The 22,449-nt window shown below is 45.3% G+C and overlaps 1 protein-coding gene across 5 annotated transcripts in view; it reads left to right on the forward strand.

Moving 5' to 3' along the window:
• LOC118222870 (disco-interacting protein 2 homolog A-like) overlaps positions 1 to 22,449 on the forward strand; it is a 91,940-nt gene that overhangs the window by 40,882 nt on the left and 28,609 nt on the right. For 3 of the 5 annotated variants that reach the window (XM_035408772.1, XM_035408768.1, XM_035408769.1), the window contains exons 2-6: positions 7,706 to 7,777; positions 13,010 to 13,126; positions 15,020 to 15,139; positions 19,034 to 19,276; positions 21,857 to 21,976. In XM_035408772.1, the coding sequence (XP_035264663.1) occupies positions 7,706 to 7,777; positions 13,010 to 13,126; positions 15,020 to 15,139; positions 19,034 to 19,276; positions 21,857 to 21,976 (672 nt within the window). Of the gene's footprint in view, positions 1 to 908; positions 1,018 to 7,705; positions 7,778 to 13,009; positions 13,127 to 15,019; positions 15,140 to 19,033; positions 19,277 to 21,856; positions 21,977 to 22,449 lie in introns of those variants that run through there. The other 2 variants (XM_035408770.1, XM_035408771.1) reach the window with 2 other exon arrangements.

The raw sequence follows: 22,449 nt of genomic DNA on the forward strand, positions 1-22,449 counted from the left end.
CGTCCGCGTGCCGTGTGGTTTCGCCGGCCCGGTCGCGTAGATCGCCCGGTCACGGTCGGGTCGCGCCGCGCCTCCGCTGAGCTCCACAGGCCGGGTCTGTGGTGACCCGTCTGCAGGGGGCCGTCCCCGCCGCATGTCTCTCTGCTCCCGCTCCGCTCCGCACGGCCGTCCTCCCGCTGCTCAACAGTGACCTCATCTGCAGGGGTCCCAGCCGCTGCTCTGGATGCGAAGGATGTGGAGGTATGGTAGCTGAGCCTTTGGAAATGTTGCTGTTGTGGGACAGGGCCTGAAAGAGGGGTCAGGACTGACACTGAGGGGGTAACCTTTATTTTAGGAGCCCGTGTGGGAAAATTCTCTTGAGATTTTCTTTTCATTTTTCGGTGCATAACTTCATTCACGTGCTGACCTGTGTAATTGAGCATGCGCCAATATAGCTTTTCAGCATAAGTTGCAAAAGTGAGGATGCGAAGTTGGATTTGCTTGCGTGACATTGCAAAGTAGCAATGTGATCATTGTTTTGAATAGGCTACATTTGCTGTGTTTCGGGTATTGGTTAACTTTCAAAGACTTGGGGAAATATTTGCCTGGAAACAGAACTCACGAGGCACTCCATGCATCTTCATAGGTGGAAATGATTCCATTTGCCTAAAGTACAGAGGCTGTCGAGGGGATTGGCGTTTATGCAAGTCAGGAACAGGAAAGGTCTGTAGAGCCGGTGTGCTGAGATGCTGAATGTGGTGTTTCTCTCCGTCTCGTCTCCGGGGAGGAGCGGCGGCTGCCTGCACATTCCAGTGAGACGACTGTGCGCGGAAACCCAGACGTGGTGCGCTGTGCACACGCTGTCGTGTCTGCTTGTGCCAGCCTGGCAGCGTAATCGGGAGGGAGAAGGTGTGCGCTGGGGGCACGCGAGGAGCGCTTAGCCCATGGGGAGCAGAGAGAGAGAGAGGCGTCCCTCTGAGGAGGAGAGATGGGGTTGTTTCCCGAACATCCGTCATTCTGATCGGAGGGATGAGTCTGGTAAAGAATGAAAAAATTGTGGCACTGAGTGGTTTTGGTGTATGCAACGCTGTAAAGAATGAAAGTGGTTTTGGCGTATGCAACACTGTAAAGAATCAAAGTGGTTTTGGCGTATGCAACTCTGTAAAGAATGAAAGTGGATTTGATGTTTGCACTGCTGTAAAGAACGAAAGTGGATTCGGCCTGTACAACGCTGTAAAAAATGAGAGTGGATTTGGTATATGCACCTCTATAAAGATTGAAAGTGGTTTTTGTGGATGCACCACTCTAAAGAATGAAATTGGATTTGGCCTATACAACGCTTTAAAGAATGAAAGTGAATTTGACGTATGCATTTCTGTAAAGAATGAAAGTGGATTTGACATATGCAACCCTGTAAAGAATGAAAGTGGATTTGACTTACGCATCGCTGTAAAGAATGACAGTGGATTTGGCGTATGCATCGCTGTAAAGAATGAAAGTGGATTTGGTGTATGCATCGCTGTAAAGAATGAAAGTGGATTTGGTGTATGCATCGCTGTAAAGAATGAAAGTGGATTTGAGTTATGCATCGCTGTAAAGAATGAAAGTGGATTTGGTGTATGCATCGCTGTAAAGAATGAAAGTGGATTTGGTGTATGCATCGCTGTAAAGAATGAAAGTGGATTTGGTGTATGGATTGCTGTAAAGAATGAAAGTGGATTTGACATACGCATCGCTGTAAAGAATGAAAGTGGATTTGACTTACGCATCGCTGTAAAGAATGAAAGTGGATTTGACTTACGCAACCCTGTAAAGAATGAAAGTGGATTTGGTGTATGCATCGCTGTAAAGAATGAAAGTGGATTTGAGTTATGCATCGCTGTAAAGAATGAAAGTGGATTTGGCGTATGCATCGCTGTAAAGAATGAAAGTGGATTTGACTTACGCAACCCTGTAAAGAATGATGACAGTACTGTCTCTGAGGCTGGTGTACTGTGGCTATGGCGACTACATTAGTAGAGCATTCAGTTTCACACCGAGAGGCGAGAATCCACGGGGCAAGGGAGGGCAGAACATTATGGGTTTTGTGTCTGAATGAAGAAACCGGGGACCGGTCAGGGGTCTTGGAGGGGGGTGGGGACTGTCACCGTGGGAACATAAAGAGTTTGACAAATGTTGTCAGAATAAGGCCCCGGGGGGGGACACGGCTGCAGTTTCACCCCGGAGATCCGATTTCTCACGTCCGGGGGAAAAGCGTCTCCGACCGCGGTTATCGGCACACATAACACCGGCGCCCTTCATCGCGTGCCTCCAGGCCCCTGCCGCGAACCGATAAATCACCGGCGAGCGCCCGAAAGACGCGCTTAAATACGCACCTGAAACCGGAGTCCTCGAGCGGAGTGACATCATCCCCCCCCCCCGCCAGCGCAGACAAAGCCGAGCCTCGCGGACTCTCGTTACCTGTACGCGTGGAGGCGGCGGCGGGCGAGACCAGCTGCGCAGAGATGGCGCTCCGCCTCGTTCCGCTCTGACGAGCCGGGCCTAAACACCGGGTAATGTGGGAGAGCGTCCTGTCTCCTGGGGGGGTTGGGGGGGGGGGGGGCGGTTTGTTCAAATGACGGGGTCCCTGAAGCCTGCTTTTGGGAGAGGCGGCGGAGCGGAACTGGGATGACGAGGGGAATCTGGGCACCGGGCCAGTTAGCTGCGGGGGGGGGGGGGGGGGGGGGGGGGGGGGAGAACCGTCTCTGGCGACACGCTCGTCTGGAAAGCTGCACCTGGGGTGCAGGATGCGGCTCCTCCTGTTGGTCCCGCACAGCGAAATGCGCGATAGCTGCTAATTGCAGTGCGGTCTGTTGATGCGGGTCCAGTGCGCAGAGGGCTGCGGTTCGAAGCGCGCTCTGCTGCCGAATTAAACTTGCATGCGACGAGTGGGATTTTAAAAGGAATGTTGCCCTTTGCTATTCGTTTACTCGCATTGGCCATCCACGGCTGCCTTGCTCAATGATAAAACAGCAGAGTCCTGTAATTATCAGACCCCTAACTCTCTGGTCGAGTATCATTCCCCTAATGCTCTGGCCCAGTATCAGACCCCTAGTGTTCTGGTCCAGTATCAGACCCATAATGCTCTGGTCCTGTATCAGTCCCATAATGCTCTGGTCTTGTATCAGACCCATAATGCTCTGGTCCAGTATCAGACCCATAATGTTCTGGCCCAGTATCAGACCCCTAGTGTTCTGGTCCAGTATCAGACCCATAATGCTCTGGTCCTGTATCAGACCCATAATGCTCTGGTCCAGTATCAGACTAATAATGCTCTAATATAGTACACTCTTCCGGGGAGGGTTTCTGCAGACTTCTTGCAGCTCAGTCATGTTTGGTGCTTTGTCCCATCGGGTATGCCAGACAGACCATGATGTATTAATGTATAGGCTAATGGATAATTGGCCTTTAGCTTTTCTCTGTTCTGTCAAGACTGGAAATAGGAAACGCTGGTTTCCTAAGGGGGTCTGAGCTGCTCCTCATAGTCAGCCGTCAGCTTAATTCCTGTCAATAACACACAGGGAAATGGAGCCACTTGACCTCAAGCACTTACTTTCTGCAATTAATAGACACTGGGGGACTGGCAGCTGCTTGTAAATGAGAGTTATGATTTTGCAGGCGTATGATTTTGTATGATTCTTCCGCTGTGGTCTGAAGACACATCTCTTCAGACTACCTGGATGAGCTGTCACCACTCTGCAGGGCACTACCAATCTGGGATCACTCTTATCACTTATCACTTATATCCTTCATCTTAGTTCCGATAGCACTTTCATGTTACACATGTACCTCCTGTACCACTTTCATGTTACACATGTACCTCCTGTACCACTTTCATGTTACACATGTACCTCCTGTACCACTTTCATGTTCTACGTGTAGCCTACCTCCATCCAGCACTTATATTGCACTTGTATCATTATCTTGATGTTGTAGCTTGTTGTCATGCCTCCTAGTTTGACTTAACATTACTCCCTGACCTGGCCTATGCTTACTGTGTGAACTGGACTTATTGTGTTCATGGCTCTGAATAACTGTTACATAATGAGTATTGTACCTTATTGGACCTGTGTTTTGTAGTTGTTCCAATAACCTTCGGTATGCACTTACTGTACGTTGCTTTGGATTATAAAGTGTCTGGCAAAAAAATAGAATGTAATAGGCTATAGGTCGCAAGAAGGATTATACTCAGGAAGCCATTTTGACCTGGAGCAAACATACTTGAGTAAAGATTGGGAGCAGCAAGAGGAGGAGAGGAGAGAAGAGTGGAGAAAGGGAAGAAGATGAAGGATGATGGAGAACAAAGAGAGCTCTCCGTCCTCACAGGACAGCTGAGGGGTACGGAGGGAGGGAGCCCCACAGCTGAGCTCGGTGTTGTCATGGACACAGGCCTGGTCCCTGCGATCAATAGAGCTCAGTTCCCCCCATCGAGACCTTCACTCCAGGTGTTTATCTACAATCCTGGGCTTACCTCTCTGTCGCTTTTCACATCAAAAGGCTACATCTCCATTCAGTGTCTAAGGCCCTTAGCCGTTTCTGTGGGTGCTTAGCGCTAACCTTCGTACTCAGAACGCATTAGAAAAGGGCAACCTCAACCCCCCCGACGCGATCCCCAGGCGTCACGTGGATTTCTGGCCTTGAAATCCCATCCGTCTGTCTGAAGAAAATCTGTTTCAGGGCCCACATCGGCTCGGCACGGCTATTAGCATTTCTGCAGCAGCAATCAGCAGCTCCCTGTACCTTTAAGACCTTGAACAAAGAGGTCATCTGTATGTTAATTTCATATTAGGGGATTAGAAGTGCAGAGATGTGCTTTTTTTGCGTGAATTCTTTTTGTTGTTGCACTAATTAGGGGCATTCGTTTTATGCTGTTTATGTGTGCTTGTGTACCCATGTGTACGTTTGTGAACAAGCAAGGAGATTTAAATGTTCAGCGGAGCTATAAAATCAGTCCACAGGAAACTTGAACAATGCAACGAAGGCTGTGCTTGCATAGCAGTTGCGTTGTGTCCGCCACCTGGGATTGTTAAGTAGAGGGATGGAATCTGAATAACTACAACCCAATTCATTAACTAGGAAGTTGCTAGCTCATTTCCACTTCATCATCAACATCTAAATTAGGCTTTTGTCCCATGATTGAACCCTGGAGGAACTGGTGTGGGAAGAATAGGCCTCCATTGTGTTTGTCCAAGGCACCGGGAGACAGGGTTAGCTTTGGGCTACTGGGCCACGCTCTCCGTGAGGGAGCCATTGTCTCATTGCTCAGCGCTCACACAAACACAGGCCGCTCGGGGACCACGGCCGTACTGCGGTGACTGCCGAGTCACCAGACATCACAGCGTCTGTGATGTCACCCACCCGCCGGTATAAATGGCGCGTGTTCCTCTGGCTGTGCTGTAGCAGGTTTGCGCTTCCTCTCTGAGGATCAGATCCAAAGTGTGCTCTGAGCGTGCCCTGCTGTCTGAGCCCCAGACGTGGGGGCTGGTTACAGCTCTTCTCTCTGTTGGGAGCAGAATATGTTTCATGAAAGGGGAAACGTGTCGGGGCCTGTTTCAATGGCTCACACATTAATAGTGATGCCAACCAGCGGCCCTAGCTCTTGAATCAGTAACGCTTTTGTGCAGATTAGAATGAGTCTCCACATTAGTGCTGAGAAGTGCAGCAGGGACTGGAATAACCAGAGAACGGCCTTCTTCTTGGCCTCCCTCCTGTCTGTGCTGTATGTGTATGTCAGTGGTGGGCAGTTGCGGTTCTGGAGGGCCGGTGTGTGTGCATGTTTTCATTTCCACCAATTGCCCTAGCTAAATGTGATAATTTGCTTTATATACCAACACTGGTTCACTTGTAGATTAGATCACTGTAAATCATTTTGTTTTTAGTTACAAACATCTATTGCACTGATAACCATAGTGCTCTTACTGCCCTTCTCTGTCATTAACAAATACTGTGAATATAATACATATGCTCCCCAATGGAAAAAATCAGTAATTTTAGTTACACAAGGCATGGGGATCAGTCATTTCAGTGATACAGGGCATGGGGATGAGTCATTACAGTTAGCCTACATAGAGCATGGGGATCAGTCATTTCAGTTACAAAGGGCATGGGGATCAGTCATTTCAGTTGCACAGGGCATGGGGATCAGTCATTTCAGTTACACAGGGCATGGGGATCAGTCATTTCAGTCACACAGAGCATGGGGATCAGTCATTTCAGTTATACAGGGCATGGGGATCAGTCATTTCAGTTACAGAGGGCATGAGGATCAGTCATTTCAGTTACACAGGCCATGGGGATCAGTGATTTCAGTTACACAGGGCATGGGGATCAGTCATTTCAGTTACACAGATCATGGGGATCAGTCACTGCAGTTACACAGGGAATGGGGATCAGTCATTTCAGTTACACAGAGCATAGGGATAAGTCATTTCAGTTACACAGGACATGGGGATCAGTCAGTGCAGTTATACAGGGCATGGGGATCAGTCAGTGCAGTTAGCTATATAGGGCATGTGGATCAGTCAGTGCAGTTATACAGGGCATAGGGATCAGTCAGTGCAGTTACACAGGGCATGGGGATTAGTCACTGCAGTTACACAGATCGATGAGGACCAGTCAATGTAGTTACACAGGGAATTGTTGAAGTATCTGATTTACATGATGGGACAATTACTCATCCATAAAAATTCCGCATATTGACTTTTATTTTCATGTCTTTTAATGTTGTTTGAAGCGTGTCATGCAGGGAAATTATGTTTTTTATTTTATTGAGTTATTGAAGCAAAGCCGTCTGCAAACGGTCTAGTAAAATTGATATAATTGCATGTCCTCCAGACAGCCTGTAATTAAATGTACATGTGACAGCTTTGTCAGCAGTTTCTGCTGGTGGCATATCTGAAAGCAAATCATTACTAATTTGCCGCACAAACAGTTTTTAAATGCCCATTTCTGAAATGGCTTTATTGTTTCAAAATTGGCCTTTGTGTGTATGCAAAGTCACTTTTATTTTGTGTTAATGAATCGAAAGTGAGTTTTATCAAGCCCCTGCTTACATTTTTATTGAGATTTATGAACAAATCCATTATCACTCATTTTGATTATAATTGCAAACTGTCTTCATCTGGGATAGGAAATCATCATTGAATACGTTGTAGGCCTCCTGAATTTGTATCAAGCATAGTAACTTGAAGCCAGTCAGTTGAAGATTACTTGAAAGATCTCTCTTTCAGAAAATACTTGCGTATGTGTGCATGCATGAATTGCATGTGTGTGTGTTTGGGAGAAGGCAGGCTCTGTGTGTGTGCGTGCGTGCATGTATGTGTATTAGGGAGAGGTTGTGTGTATTTGGAAGAGCGCAGGGTATCTGTTGTGTGAATTTGGAAGAGCGCGGGGTATCTGTTGTGTGAATTTGGAAGAGTGCAGGGTATTGGTTGTGTGTATTTATAAAAGCACAGGGTATTGGCTGTGGTGTATTTGTAAAAGCACAGGGTATTGGTTGTGTGCATTTGTAAAAGTGCAGGGTATTGGTCGTAAGTGTAAATTTAGGAGAGGAGCCCTCAGGGGACACAGACTGAGTGTTTGTGCCATCAGGGGACAGCAGGTGCCCCCGTGTGCCACTGCAGGTGGCTGGCGCTGAGAAGAGATACTTAAACCTTGTGGCTGACCAGTATGTAATATCTCTCCACAGGGGACATCACACAGAAGGGATATGAAAAGAAGAGAGGAAAGCTCCTAGCTCCATACATCCCACAGATTCGAGGTACTACCCTCCGCTGTGTGTGTCTGTGTGCGTGTGTGTGCATGTGCGCTTGTGCGTGTGTGTGCATGTGCGCGTGTGTGCGCAGGCATGTGTTACATAAATATATATACACAGGAAATATTAATGTACATAAATTGAGTAGACAGGAAGCATATTCTGTACATGTCCCATATGTCTGTATGGGACTGAGTGGGCCTTGAATTTATATGGCAAGGCCTCATTGTGTTTAAATGGCGTAGTAGAGTAACTGCACTAATATCACATCACTGTCCATGAATAGTTTTATTGACCATGTAAAGTGCTCTGTAGAAGCCCTATGACTGCTTTTATCAGGAGTATTAACATGCATGTTTGGGCTTAAATACTTAGGCAGAATTCAGACTGCTGTGCTGCAGGTGACAAGTGATCTGTTTCAGTAGATTGTAAACAAACACAGCATGAATGCAAAACTAATGTACAAAATCCTTTTAATTCTGAGGCATGAATTTGCCACTAACAGTGTAAAAGAAGTGTATTTGATTTGGGAGAAGCAGCTGTTGACTTTTATCAGAATAGAAGCTTTTCCACAGATCCTCACATTATTATTCCAGTTCGGTAGTCATGTAGGTGATTCAGCTCATTGCGATTCTAATTTAGCATCTTAGACTATAGACGATTTGTCTTATAGTTCTACTTTAGTATTGAATTGTTTGGCTTCCTCTTGATTCTAATTCCGTATTGATTATGGTGATTTGGGTGGTAAACCCATCTCTTACTGTTGAACATCCTAGTGCTTCTGAGGTTGATGATGCCAAACACCCAATAAACTGAAGCTGAAAGCTCTTTGCTTCCGTGGAGGTGTGAGACTTTTCAGGAGCTTTCATGGTGATCTGAAACACCCCTACGCCAAACCTTGGCATGGTGCTGAGGTCACGCTGATGTCACTGTGACCTAAATGAGGGTACATACAGCACATCATATGTAAGGTTGACATGGAAACAGGTGGCAGCCCCTCTCTGCACTGCTCCAGTGATATACTGGGAGCCAATAGCTCATATTTCGGAATAATGCACCAGTCTTGGGTGTTTCTGACCATGTAAATGATACTCCGAAGCAGGGCTTACGGGAACTTTGGGTAAAGGGTCTCATTCGCCCGCATTTATTTGACCTCTGTGGAGTGTGCACACTTTGAACCCAAAGGTTGTTGGATCGAGTGTGACTAATGATGTTAATGGCCATTCAGATCAAAGTAAAAAATAATGCCAGTAAAAAGATTTCTTGCTGGAATTACACAAATATATCCTCTGTGTACAAAGCAAGATGAAGACGTAAGCGTTTTGAAATATTCTAATCCTATGAAAAGGATTTACCTCAGAACAGGTCACCCCTTTGTTCTTTAAAATCATCCTGATTTGAGCCTAAAGCTCATCTAAGCTTGTTTTTATGTTAAATTCTTTTGTTCCGAGTTTGTGCAATAAATGAAAAAATCAGTCTCACAGTTTGTTCACAGATGAGCAACTTCTTACAGAACCTGGCAAGAACCTAATAAAAAGAGGTGCCCACAGCAATAATAAATCTTTTCTTGAGACGCATTATAACTTTAGCCAATAGGAGGCTGTGTGGTGGAAAAGCAGTGCTCTGATTGGTGATTGGTTTGATGTCTCCTGCCTGTGAGGTCCAGCTTCCCCCAGCAACTAGACCGGGCAGTCTGTCTCCCAATTGCTCTTGCTTTCTCTGCAGTGCAAGCCTGACTGCTCCATTGTAAAATGGCAGTGTTAGAAAAACACAGTGCAGGGCACACCTCTGTGACAGGAGGGCGATGCTGGTGCACGGTGGTGTCAGCACGGCGCTGTTGGACCGGTAAAGCAGCGGCGGGCTGTGCATCGATTCTCCTCAGCTACTGTCGAAGCAGACATGTAGAGGGCTGGACTCAGCTGGAAATAATGAGGGTGTGCCCCTAGAATGGGCTGGAACCCCCGTCTGCCAGTGGGAGGGGGGGGACAGAGTGCTGCGCTCTGTGGAGCGACCAATGACCTTTCCTGGGCTGACCTGCTCATGCAGTCAGTTTAGCTGTGAAGAGATAAAGACGTGCATGTGCATGCGTGCGTGTGTGTGTTTGTGCGTGTGTGCATGTTTGTTTGTGCATGCGTGCATGCTTGCGTGCGTGCGTGCAACTTAATGTTTTTTCAGTGATGTTTCATCCAGTGAAGGATGTTGAAATAGCTTCTCGTAGGCATTGGGAGTTTAACACTTTCAGAGAATCACTACATTTTGTCTTTGGTCTGCAACCAATAATTGCAGAGTATTTATCTCTATAACACCCCTTTCCTGTGTTCAGTGCAGCGAGAAGCAGAAGCACATTGGCTTTCACTACACGTAGTGCAATGTGTGTAACTGTGGATGCTCAGATCAAAATAGTTCAGTCCAGATGTGTTCAGTATGCTGCTGTTGTACACCAGTTGGGCAGGGTATTCCTTTCAATTAAACACAACACTGAGCAGTGTATGTATGGAAAACATCTCCCCATGCGACATGTTCATGTCGCCATGCAGTAATTCTACATTGGCAGTCCTGTTGAGGCACTTCCAAAAATTAATATGAACAGCCAAACTAAAAGTCCCCAGTCTGAATGTCGCATAAAACATACTTTTAAAATCAGAAAGTGTTTCCGGTGTTTTCCGTATCTAAAATGAGGGAAGGATTTTAAATCTGCCTTTGGTTACATTTAAATTCAGCATTAGTGGATCATTCGATCACCTGCTCAACTGTCCTTGTTTTAGGAATTCTGGGAAGAAGTTGGAAGAAGTTTATATGATCTGGATTTGTAACTGGACTGAAGATGAGAATTTTGACTGAACCTGTTGTTGAAAAGAAATCTGAATATGAGTAGGCTAATATAATCACAGAATTATGTATCATCAGAAGAGTCATGTAGTGAAGAGGGAAATTATGCAAACACTGACGGGCTTATTTAAATTGGAATAATGAGGAGCAGGAGCAGTTTTTACATCCCACATGCTTTTAATTAAGGGTTGGTGTCAATTTAGACTCTTTGCATCATCATTAGTAGGGGACAATCACCACTTGCTGTAAATTAGTGTCTGCAGGGCTTTGAAACCAGAGACAGTCTAGCACTAGGGACAGGCTGTCTGTGTCTGGTTGGGTCACTGTTTAAATTGTTGAACTGTACAGCTGTGTAAATGGAGTTTTAGGTTCAACAATTGAAGAATAGAGCTTGTTATACAAAGCATCGAGCCCGACATTGGCATTATACTGGCAGTATGCTTAAACACCTGTCCGAATCAGCTGGTTGCTTTGTTCTGTTCTCTGTTTCATTTTGTCTGGTAGACCCACAGACAGAACGAACCTCCATTTTCCAGTGATCCATGGGAGCTGTCTGTATCCATTTTATGTTAACCCCTCCTGTATCGCCCCCCCTTTTTTTTAACACAAGCCTGAAAATGACATACCCAAAATAAAATGGTCAATATTCTTGAATCCTTTAGACTAAAGGCATAGGACTGGTCTCTTCTGAATGATAACTCTAGGGAGTTTGTTTTCCATGAGAATTACTCAAAATATTTCTCAAAGACAGTAACAGAATCTCAAAAACAGTGGTAGTGGAAGTTATTTTCTCACCTAAAAGATGAATTTGTAAAGACGTGTGCTGAAATTAGCTCGCTAACCATACCTGTCACCCTCCCCCTCCCCCTTAATCTCCCCTCCTCTCCACCTCCCTCTAATTGCTCTCCCCTTGCCACCTCTGGCAGCAGCAGGTCTGGAAGATTGTAGAAAATAACTACTTTAGTTAGTTCAGTATTCCATTGATTGAGGTCCATTGATTGAAGTTTTGTCACATTTATTATTCAAAATCAGGCCTACCCCTTATATATAGGTATATTGAATAATAATAAATATATTTTTGGAATGTATTTAGATGCTCACCAACACAAAATGAGATGAAATGCTTCATTGCACATGCCCTGTGCTGTGGAGTCAAAGCTGTTTTCACTGTCCTCCTCAGAATTATTGACTCAGATGAGTGATTTCTTCCAAGGCCTCCATATTCTCCGTAGTCTTCTGTTCAGACTTGAGCATTACAAAATAAATTTTTAAAATAAACTTTTGTTGTAAAACAAAATTTTTAGGCATGAAGTCTCAAGAACTTTTCTTGCCGGTGCGTACTGAAAAAGTTATGGTTTGTTTTCACGGGAGAAACAATGGGCGGCTGGCTGTGTACTGGGCAGAACTTATACCATCCAGGTTGAGTCATTGCTGGCGCACGGTGGGTCCCATCGGCTATACTGTGGGAATGCTTGGCCAGTCCTTGTCAGAAAAGCTTGTAGGTTGGCTCATCTTGTTTCAGACTCTGTACAAATTTGAGATAATAGCATTCATATGTAGTTAGTAGTTAGTTAGTAATCAATGGACATTCTATAAATGTTTCTCTGAGTTGCCTCATTTTTGGGGCTAAGAGTTATTGTGGATTTTGTTCTCCGGATCCTTGCCGTGATGAAGACACCAACTTAACCATGATTCGTGTCGTCTGTGGATTTCTAAAGTGCGTAGAAGGTGACGACCTCGCATGAAATTACAAATTCAAAATATAAAATAAGGAATCGTTGTTGCTAAAACATTGGCATCGTAAAAAGTATTTTTTAATTGGAATAGAAGGGGACCATGGAAGGCTGTGTGCCATTGTCTCAGCCCTGGAAGCTGGTGAAACAGAGCCATTAAACAGAGTGCTAGTCTGCTTCCAAATCCAGCCGCATGAAAGAACTTTCAAGCTGAGCTTTTTGGCTTTGTTGTGAGGGAGGTACTGTGGAACACTAGTGCCGGGAGAGACTGTAATGTGATCTGCCGCTATATGAGCTTATGACAGACGATGTGTCATTAGTGGCAGTGATCCCAGTCTCGCCCGCAGCTCCGTTGAACACTCTCTCGTTCCTCCATTTAGTTTCTTCAAGTATCACGTTCAGGATGGATGTTTATTGCCTCGTAGACTCCCTGGCTGATGTGGAATCACAGTGTTGGCGAACTGGTCAGCTCTGTTGTGTGTGTGTGTGTGTGTGTGTGTGTGTGTGTGTACATGCATGTTTTCATGTGTGTGCGTGCGTGTGTGTGTGCTTGTTGTGTGTGTGTGTATGCACTGTGTGTGTGCAAGCGTGTGTCCTTATGTGCATGCGTGTTTTCATGTGTTTGTGTGTCGTCGTCTGTACGTGTCCCGCTCATACTGCTGCCCGTATGTTTCAGGTGTAGACCCGTCTCTCCAGATTGACAGCAGAGTCCACTCCCCGCAGGTCACTCCTGCTGTCTCCAAGCAGAACAGAGCCCATGCTGCCAACTCTCGGGATGAGCGCTTTCGATCCGGTAAGGAGCCCAGGGCTCGCTAGACGTTTCGCCTGGAAGCATGTTCTGAGGCCAATTCACCTCTCCAATGCACAGATTCAGTCTCAATCAGACTGCTGTCTTTATTTTGTCATTTGATTCAGAGCTACCCGCAGGAAAGCCATTTTATGGGGCTCAAAAGTAGTGAGAAAATGTATGTATGTTGGACAACAATTTTCACTGCATTAGCTGGTTTTTATCAGTTATTTATTTTACTCCAAATCAGCTTTGCCTTTGTTATCAAAATAAGTATAATTTTAATTGTGAAATTACAGATTCACTAATTATTTTCTCACATACTGACATTGCAGTGGCTTGTAGCTGATGTAGCAGATGCGATCTTAGAACAAATGAAGCTGCCATGCTAAAATAGGAATGCCTTTACACAGAATTATCACAGCGCAGAATGAGGTAGCAACCTGCATTTAGGCTTGCAAAATTCTGGGACTTCAAAATATAATCAATTTTCCATGGGAATTTTTGCACCCTAATTACTTTATGTCTCTGGTGCTTTGATTTTGATTGCCATTGTTACGGTTGCTCTCAAGCCCCCGCAAACATAAGCGATGCCGACACCAAGGTTTCCCAAAATAACCAATAACTTTATTTAAATACATATAAGGAATACTAAAATAGCTGCAAAACACCAGATAAAATCAAGACCCGGCCATGGTCGAGAGGTGAGGAGAAAAAGCTCCCATCTCCTGAGAAGCCGACTCCAGGCTTCTTAAAAGGGCACCACCACAGGTGCTCACAATTAACTTTAACAAGACACACGCGTGTCCAAACGGCCAGCGCCCCCACCTGAGGCGGAGGGACGTAACAGCTATCAATTCAAATATGCTCTTCAAGACAAATAAAAACAGGTTAACAATTTGTTTTTACATTATATCTTTTCATTTTGGTAAAGTTTTAGTTTAGTTACTTAAGTTAAAACTTTAAATAGTTACCTGCTATTAGATAAAAGTTGATGTAAAAGAATGTAATGTATTCAAGTTCAGTATCTTAGCAGCTGCTGTTGATTCATGGTCCTTGTTCCAAGCTTGTTTGCACTCTTGGCTCTGGCTCAGAGGAAATCCCCATTTCCTCCTGTGTGTCACTGCCCAGCTGTGTGATGACATCACGGTGTCACAGTAAGATCCTTTTACATGTTATCACCGCATGCACTGTCAGCAGTTTTTCTGACCAAAGAGAGCACTGTTCCCTGAGTAGCACAACAGTTTGCACAGCTCAAAGCTTTTGTTTTCCCTGTGTGCATGTGACGAAGGCATGATCTGTGTGTTGATACTCCTTTGCTCTTACAGATACCTAACTTTTCATGCAATTGCTACTCGCGAAGTGTTGGAAGTGTTTTATGAGTATGAATAACACCTATTAGTAAGTTGGAACCTGATATAAACTGAAAATGATGTGCTCATGTGTGCAGGACTTAAAAAAAAGCTAAATTCCCAGTTTCAGATGATACATTCCCTTGGAAAATGACCATTGAAAATTTCAACATTTTATGGAAATATTCCCTCTCCCCCTTGCAACCCTACAAACAGTACAACAATACAGTCTCTGCTCAGTGCTGAGAGAGATTGCTGCAGTGTGTTTACTACGCCCTTCTCTGTGGAACCTTACCTATCACATATCCCCGTGGTTCCCTGTGGTACACTGAAGTCAGTTCTGTCACTGAAACGCGTCATTAATTTACACTATTTAAATCTGCAGCTCTGTTGATAAGAAGGAATAAAGCTGAAAATGGGATCTGTATGATAATAATGTATAAGTGCCCCCTTTGAAAAAAGAATCATAGTGGTCAAGATGGGATTGATGTTGCCCAATTTGGGCCAAAGTCTGGCCATACTAACTGTGGAAAATCTCCTTACTTAGACCTCCACACAGAAGCCGTCCATGCAGCCTTGGCCAAGTACAAAGAGAGGAAGATGCCCATGCCGTCAAAGAGGCGCTCAGTGTTAGTGCAGTCCTCTGTGGAGGCATACACACCACCAGGTAAGACCCTGGGGCTGCTGGGGCCTCTAATCCCATAATGCTCTGCAAATTAACTTTTTTTAAAAAAAAACAGCGCATATCCCCAGTTTGTTTGTTTTCTCTCCCCATATGGAATGGCAGAATGTTTGTTGGTCCATCGTATGTGTTCATCCTGTGTTAGTTTGGAATGACGTAGAGAAGCACTTGCTCTCCTCATCCTATGCTATTGTTGGCACTCAAACTCTGGATAAACTTCGGCGAGTGCTTCACTCTACAAACACTCCCCTGATAGTTATTCCTACAGTTAACACTAAACGCAGAGGTGGCTGCTTTCTGTTTTTATGCACAAAAATGATAAAAACTCCTTATCACAGCAGACTCAATCCCTGAGTAGTTTTAAATCTCATCTTCCAAGAATTATTATTTTTAAAGTATGTTGGTTTTTACTTCTCTTCTGATCATTGTGTTTATTATAATTTCATATTCATATAATTTTATTGGTTATGTTTTATTGTCTTTCATCAGTACCTTTTTTATTTCACTATTTGTATTACATATTCTTTCTCTCACATTTTATGTTTCATATATTTTAACTTCTTTTATCATTCCCTTGGTATATTACACTGTTAGACTGCCCCCTTTGATTTACTCTTATATTCTTTGAAGCGCTTTGAGATGCATGTATGAAAGGTGGTATAAAAACGAAGCTATTATATTATTAAAGAAGCTGAATTCAACTGAAAGGGGTTAGAGGATTAAGGAGGGGGAGGGTTGGGGATTGAAGTAAGCGGTGTGGTGTCCCTTTCTTTGTTGAAATAAGCGTCCCTTAGGAATCTCTCTTAGTCAACGTGGTTCATGGCCTCCTTAGTGTTTTACAAGCGATAACGCACACAAACCCAAGTGCGCCACAACAGTATCTGACAGGCCACATAAGGCCGTATCGAATCCTTAACAATATAAGGATTTGGTAATCCCTCTGGCCTGGTCTCACCTGCCAGCTTTCCCAACACCCCTCCCCTGCCATCTCGGTTCTGTTGAAAACATAGCCGCCTGGACAGTGGACAGCTTTGTGTCTGGACCACGCTGGGAACATTTTTCTGAATACAGAGCCCAGTAAAGGTCCACAGGTATCTCTGAACTTTCCTGTGCGCTAATAATAACTCACATTTCCCCCTTCCTTAACAATATCCCAGAATCTCCTCCTTACCTAGCAATATCCCAGACCCCCCCCAACCATATTAACAATATCCCAGAATCCCCCCCCCCCACATTAACAATATCCCAGAATCCTCCCATGCATTAATAATATCCCAGAACCCCCCCCCCATATTAACAATATCCCAGAATCCTCCCCCACACATACACACACAGTAACAATATCTCAGAATCTCTTTCTGCATTCACAATATCCCAAAATCCCCTTAGCCATACAATATGCCAGAATCTCCCATTGCATTAACAATATCCCAGAATTGCCCCTCTTACCGAACAGTATCCCTTAATCCCCCTGCTCAGTGGTTTGGTCCCCAGTTAGCATGCATTTGGCTAGAGATATGTTGGTCATGTTTGACTAGGGTTGAGTATGCAGTTTTGAACAGAATTGCTGCTGAACTGGGTCTGATGCCTCAGGATCATACATTTGGTTTTTTGTGCACTGAAAGACAGACGTACAGGCAACACAGAATTCTAATGAGCTCTTTCCTGTAGACAAAGAGGGAAACTATAAGAACAAATAGGAAAAAGCTTGCTAATGCTGTGGCCTGATTTGCACTATTGCAACCACGTGCATTTTTCCCCAATGAGTTAGTAGGAGGATTTGAAACCCCAGCTCATCTCTTTCTTCATCTCTCCCTTCTCCCACACTCCCACCCCCCCTCCTGAAACTGTGTCAAGGTTAGTGAGAGATACAGAGAGAGATAGTCTGCCAAACTAATGAACCATTTTTAAAATGAGTGAGAACGTAACAGTGGCTGGGGCCGGGTGGGGATTCAAATTTTTCGTATCTTGCATCGAAAAAAAACAGAAATGGCCATGGACCTGTTTCTAACACAGGGCTGCACTCTGTGTTAAAATTCAAATATGAGAGGAAAAACTGGTATATCTAGGTGTTTTGTTCCCAAAACAAGGATCAGCTGGAGCTTTGACATCTCTGAACAGCAGCGATCAGTCACAGAGGAATGGCAGGATGACATGAATTTGTGATTTTTCCACTAATGCTGCTTTGTGCAAATCCACTATGCCTCCACATATTTTATAGGTCTGCAGCAGCCGTAAGTATTCAGCTGCTGCTAATAGTGGAAATTAATTCTGCATCTTGATTAATTATTAATCTTCAAGTCAAGTGAGGACACCTTTTCCGCAATGGGTGCAGTCAGAAGAACGCTAACTTTCCTAATGGGGCTGTGGATTTGTGTTTAGTCCAATTCTGAGGGGAGTGTTCATACAGGTGTTCCATCATATTCACAGCCCCATCTATCCATCCATCCATCCGTCCATCCATCCATCCATCCATCCATCCATCGCCCGTGTCCTTCTCAACCCTCTAACTCAGCACTCTTCCACTGCCCCTTGTTCCCCAGTCCCAATTTTGAGTCCCTTTCTTCCCCAACTCCCATTTTTGAGTCCCCTTCTTTCCCAGCCCCATTTTTGAGGCCCCTTCTTCCCAAGCCCCCTTTTTGAGTCCCCTTCTTCCCCAACTCCCATTTTTGAGTCCCCTTCTTTCCCAGCCCCATTTTTGAGTCCCCTTCTTCCCAAGCCCCCTTTTTGAGTCCCCTTCTTCCCCAACTCCCATTTTTGAGTCCCCTTCTTTCCCAACTCCTGTTTTGTGTCCCCTTCTTCCCCAACCCTCCTTTTGAGTCCTCTTCAGGCAATGTGTATGTTCTCCCTTTGTCTATGATTCTGCTTTCTTCTGCCCTAGCTCGCTGTTTGTTGACTTCTAGTGACTTAGGGGTTTTCATCTGTTTTTGTAGGTCTCCTTCACAAACATATTTTTTATTTAGGTTTTATATCAAATACATATGTCCATTTTCTGTTTGGTTTACTACTCTATGAATGAGTTCAGGGTAGTCATTTATGAAAGTGCATTTATGCGGAAACACAAAGTTTCAGTGTGCTACTGAAACAGTGTTAGTTACTGGTATTTTTTTTGTTTTAGCGGAGCTACTTGGATGGGAGCCTATATCTTCAGGGGAAATCACTTTTTTGGGGAAAGTGTATTTTTACTTTTAAGTGTTTCAGGTTTTCAGTCTTACTGATCCAGTCGTGTGTTGGATCCGAGTGCTGAAAAAACAAACCTGGCTCTCCGATTCAGTCAGCTCTCACTCACTGGTGTTTGTTTTGGCCTGGCGCGTTGCTGGAGGGTAGAGACGCTCTTCTGTCTGGCTCGGGAAATAAGCCTATAATAAGCTTTTCTGCTGTGGATGTGTCACACTCCTGACAGGAAATGTACTTTACATCAGCAAAGATCTTTTATTGTCTCTCTCGTGTTTCCCCTCCATCCCCGCTTTGAGTGTGAAGATGTCTTTATCCCCGAGTCTCACTTTCATGCGAGCTCGTTGTGTTATTACACATAGCCGAGCCTGTGTACCTCAACACCTCTACAGTCTGGCTGTCCCAGCATGCCCCCAGTAATCATTTCTTAATTAAAGGAGGGGGATCTGTACGCAGCGGTCTCTGAGACAGCTGAATTCCATCCCCTTCATTACGCTCAGCGCTGGGCATATTTATATCTCATATCGTGCCATCTGTCCCTCTCGTTCCCCTTCTCCATTATCGCTTTCTGTCACGGCCATCATCATCATCACCGCCTCGTCCCCGTCGTGTTTCTGTAAGTCTGGCGATGCCGCCGATCTCCGTCATCGCGCTCCGGCTCTTGTTTCTGCTGCTTCCGTGACGCTCGCCGTCTCTGCCACACAGACACCTCATCGGCTTCGGAAGACGAGGGCTCGCTGCGTCGGCAGGGCCGGACCGCCTCCTCCACCCCCTCCTACCAGGCCCACCCCAGCGTGGAGCACTGGTTTAACAGGGTCATCCAGGGCTCCTCCACCTCATCCTCCGCATCCTCCACCTCATCCATCCCCGGAGGGAGGCCCCACGCCACCAACACCAGCTCCTCGGCCACCACCGTGCTGGCCCACCTCATGGCCCAGACCCAGCTAGGTCAGTAACGGCTCCACCGCACCCCACCCCACCCCAGCCCCCCACGCCTCGCTTTCACTCTCGCTCGTCTCCCTGGTCCCTCCGTGAGCGGAACTGCTGCCTGTTCCTTCTAAACCCTCCCACCCCTCACCTCTGAACTTCACTGCATCGGTAGGCCTTGTTGTCTGCAGCGCCCTCTGCTGGGTTGGAGTAGAAGTGCAGCAGTGCTTCAGAAATTTCACAGATGTGTGGCATTGCGATATTCGTTCTGTGGCATATCCAGGTTTTGATTTAAGTGATGTCATCATTCTGCTGTTTCTTTCGCACAGACAATAGATCAGAGTGGTAAGGCTCCTTTTAAGTAAGTGCTCTCCAGCTGTTGTAGAGCATACTGTGTACTGGTATTCATGTTGCAGCCCAGAGCTTATCTCTTTTGATATGCGTCTTTTTTTGTGCGTCTTGTTAGCTTCACAGGCAAAACAAAGGAGCAGGGCAGGAGTTGGCGATTTTAATTGGCTCTTCTCACAGTCTTTGCATGACGAGTCATTCCAACATCAGTAAATGCTCTCGCCTTTCCTGACAAGTAGCATTTTTATTTTTAATGGGTCCTGGATAAATTGTTAATGAGATTCAGTAGTTTTATCCTCCTCCGGCTATGACAGCTCATCGGTTGTTGCTCGCAGTGCTGTCCCATACCGGTAGAACAGCCCCGAGAATCCCCTCTCAGAACTCCCCTCAGCCCTCCAGCTATCAGACAGGTCTCTGTCTGCACGCAAATGATCCACAAGCTCCCGCTGCGTTACGAGCCCTCTGCGTGGAAAAAGTAAGCCTGCGTTCCGCTAAGTTTACGGTTGCTGAAGTAAGAGAGAGACGAGCCAAGGCTCCTCACGCAAGAGTTGTGGAAAACCACCTGAACCCCGCATTAGCTCCCTCACTAGAATTTGACCCAGGAATCAGCCATTTTTACACAGCACTTATTATCTCATTTTAACTCGCAGTGAATTAATAAACCACAAAAGGTGCGGGGACTCTGTAAATGTGTATTTTAACCCAGTTGGACGAGCAGTGTGGCACCAGAAATAATGGTACAGAAGTTTCACCTGGGAGGAATGGTTGATTCTGAGGTTTATATAGAGCGCAACCTCATAACATTATAGATGGCTAGAGGACAAAACTGCAATGCAAATTGCAGCGTTCTCAGTCTTGATCTGACGCATATGTACATCATATATCTAGGTCATCACAAAACTCCTTCCAGACTGGTTTCTGACATACGGAGAAAATTTATGCTTTTTGTACACTCCTCATACACATATTACTGACCTCCTGAATATATGAACAGCATGAATAATTATCTCAACGGCTGAATTAGGTGTTGCAGCTTTGCATGCTTGATAAACGGTTTATTAATTTTATATATATCCTTACATTTATATAGCACTTTTCCGAATGCTCAAAGTGCTTTACAGTGAAGGGGAACTCACCTCACCGACACCAATGTGTAGCACCCACCTGGGTGATGCACGGCAGCCATTTTGCGCCAGAAAGCTCACCACACATTAGCGAAGGTGGAGAGGGAGATTATTTAGCCAATTAAATCTGGGGATGGTTTTGGTGGCAAGTTTGCGAGAGCCAGATCTGAGATTTAACCAGGACACCGGGGAACCCCCTACTCTTAGCGATAAGTGTCATGGGATTTTTAATGACCACAGTGAGTCAATTTTCCATAAGATTGCATTTTCTGATTGATTGTCGAATATCAACATTAGAAGGCGCAAACTGGTATTGAAAAAGTATAAAAACACTCTTAGTCTCTTAAACCGGTGCTGCTGTTGGAGAGGGGACAGGCAAAGTGGCTTCACAATACGTCACTGCTACATTATGAATGTATTTGGCACATTTTCAAGTACAGAGATGAAACCACAGTTTCTCCATTAAGTCACTCAAAGATGGTCTGGGGTTCTTCCGGTTCTTCTCATCCTCTCGTGTGAATACTTCCAAGTGTACAAAAATGAGAGCGCTGCCCTGGAGGCAAAAACTGGGATCTATATAATTGGATGCTGTCTGAAGGCTTTCATTCTTCCTTTTGATTTATCGAACAGAAAATCTTCTTATGCATCTGCTTAGTTTATCCTTGCCGAGGGGGATAGCCATCTGTTTTCATCAATGCGCTCTTATGACACTGTTGGGAGCAATTATATATGGACTGTACTGTCTTCTAAAAGACAAAGAAGGGGTCTCATGTCTTTGGTTGTATTAGTGGGGGCAAAACTGTGGCATCTCTGTTCTGCGTACTGAAATAAACTGAAATGCGTAGAATTAAAAGGTTCCGTTGAAATTTAAATCAGGTGATTTACATGAATGACAAAGGAACCAACACTTTTCAGTGAGGATTTACATTGCAGCTGTAATAAACAGAAATGTCTTTGTGAAAACTGCATTACTCTATTACAGGTAATGTTGTACCGGGCCGTTACGCAGTCACTGTTTCGGGAACTGACGGGATATCTGGACCGTTTCATTAGTGGCGTTCCCTCTTTCCCACTTATGACCTTTGACCTGTTATTTGATATCCCCCGTACGCCCCCCCCCCCTTTTCAGATAACCACTCGGCGCCCCCAGATGTGACGGGCCTGCTGGAGCGCCCGGCGCTCGTGGAGCGGCCCCAGGTGGCGTCGGTGCGAGGGGTCCCCCGGGGCTTCGGCCTGGAGACCGCAGATGGTGAGCCGCCAGCGTTTCGCCGCCGCGCTCTCGGCGCGCACTCCGCGACCCCGCGTCCATGGAAACGCAGGCACTCAAACTGTCACTCTCCCTTTGATGTGTAAACGTTATTACTCGGTGTGAAGGGAAGCATGTCTCCCTGTTACTAATAGAGGGCTAGTGCTCCATGTACGAACGTGTGTTTATGGGGTGCATTTCTGAAGTGTTAATATACTGAAAAATATTTTTTTTGAACGTGGCAAACCATATAGTGTGAATTTATGGGGGTGGAGGTAATAGAGTTGCTTCGCAGCTTGGAGATAGAGGCAGAAATGGGTGGGGCCTTTTTCTGCTGAATCTATTTGCTGGATTTTCCAGGTCTGTCTAACTCACTCGTCTCTGCTCAGCAAGAGATGGATTTTAGCCTGTATGGACACAACCCTTCTCTGATCATTGCAGAAGATCATACAGGGACCTAACCTGATAGTCTTGGA

Source organism: Anguilla anguilla, chromosome 3 (genome assembly GCF_013347855.1).
Source record: "Anguilla anguilla isolate fAngAng1 chromosome 3, fAngAng1.pri, whole genome shotgun sequence".
Lineage (NCBI taxonomy): Eukaryota > Metazoa > Chordata > Actinopteri > Anguilliformes > Anguillidae > Anguilla > Anguilla anguilla.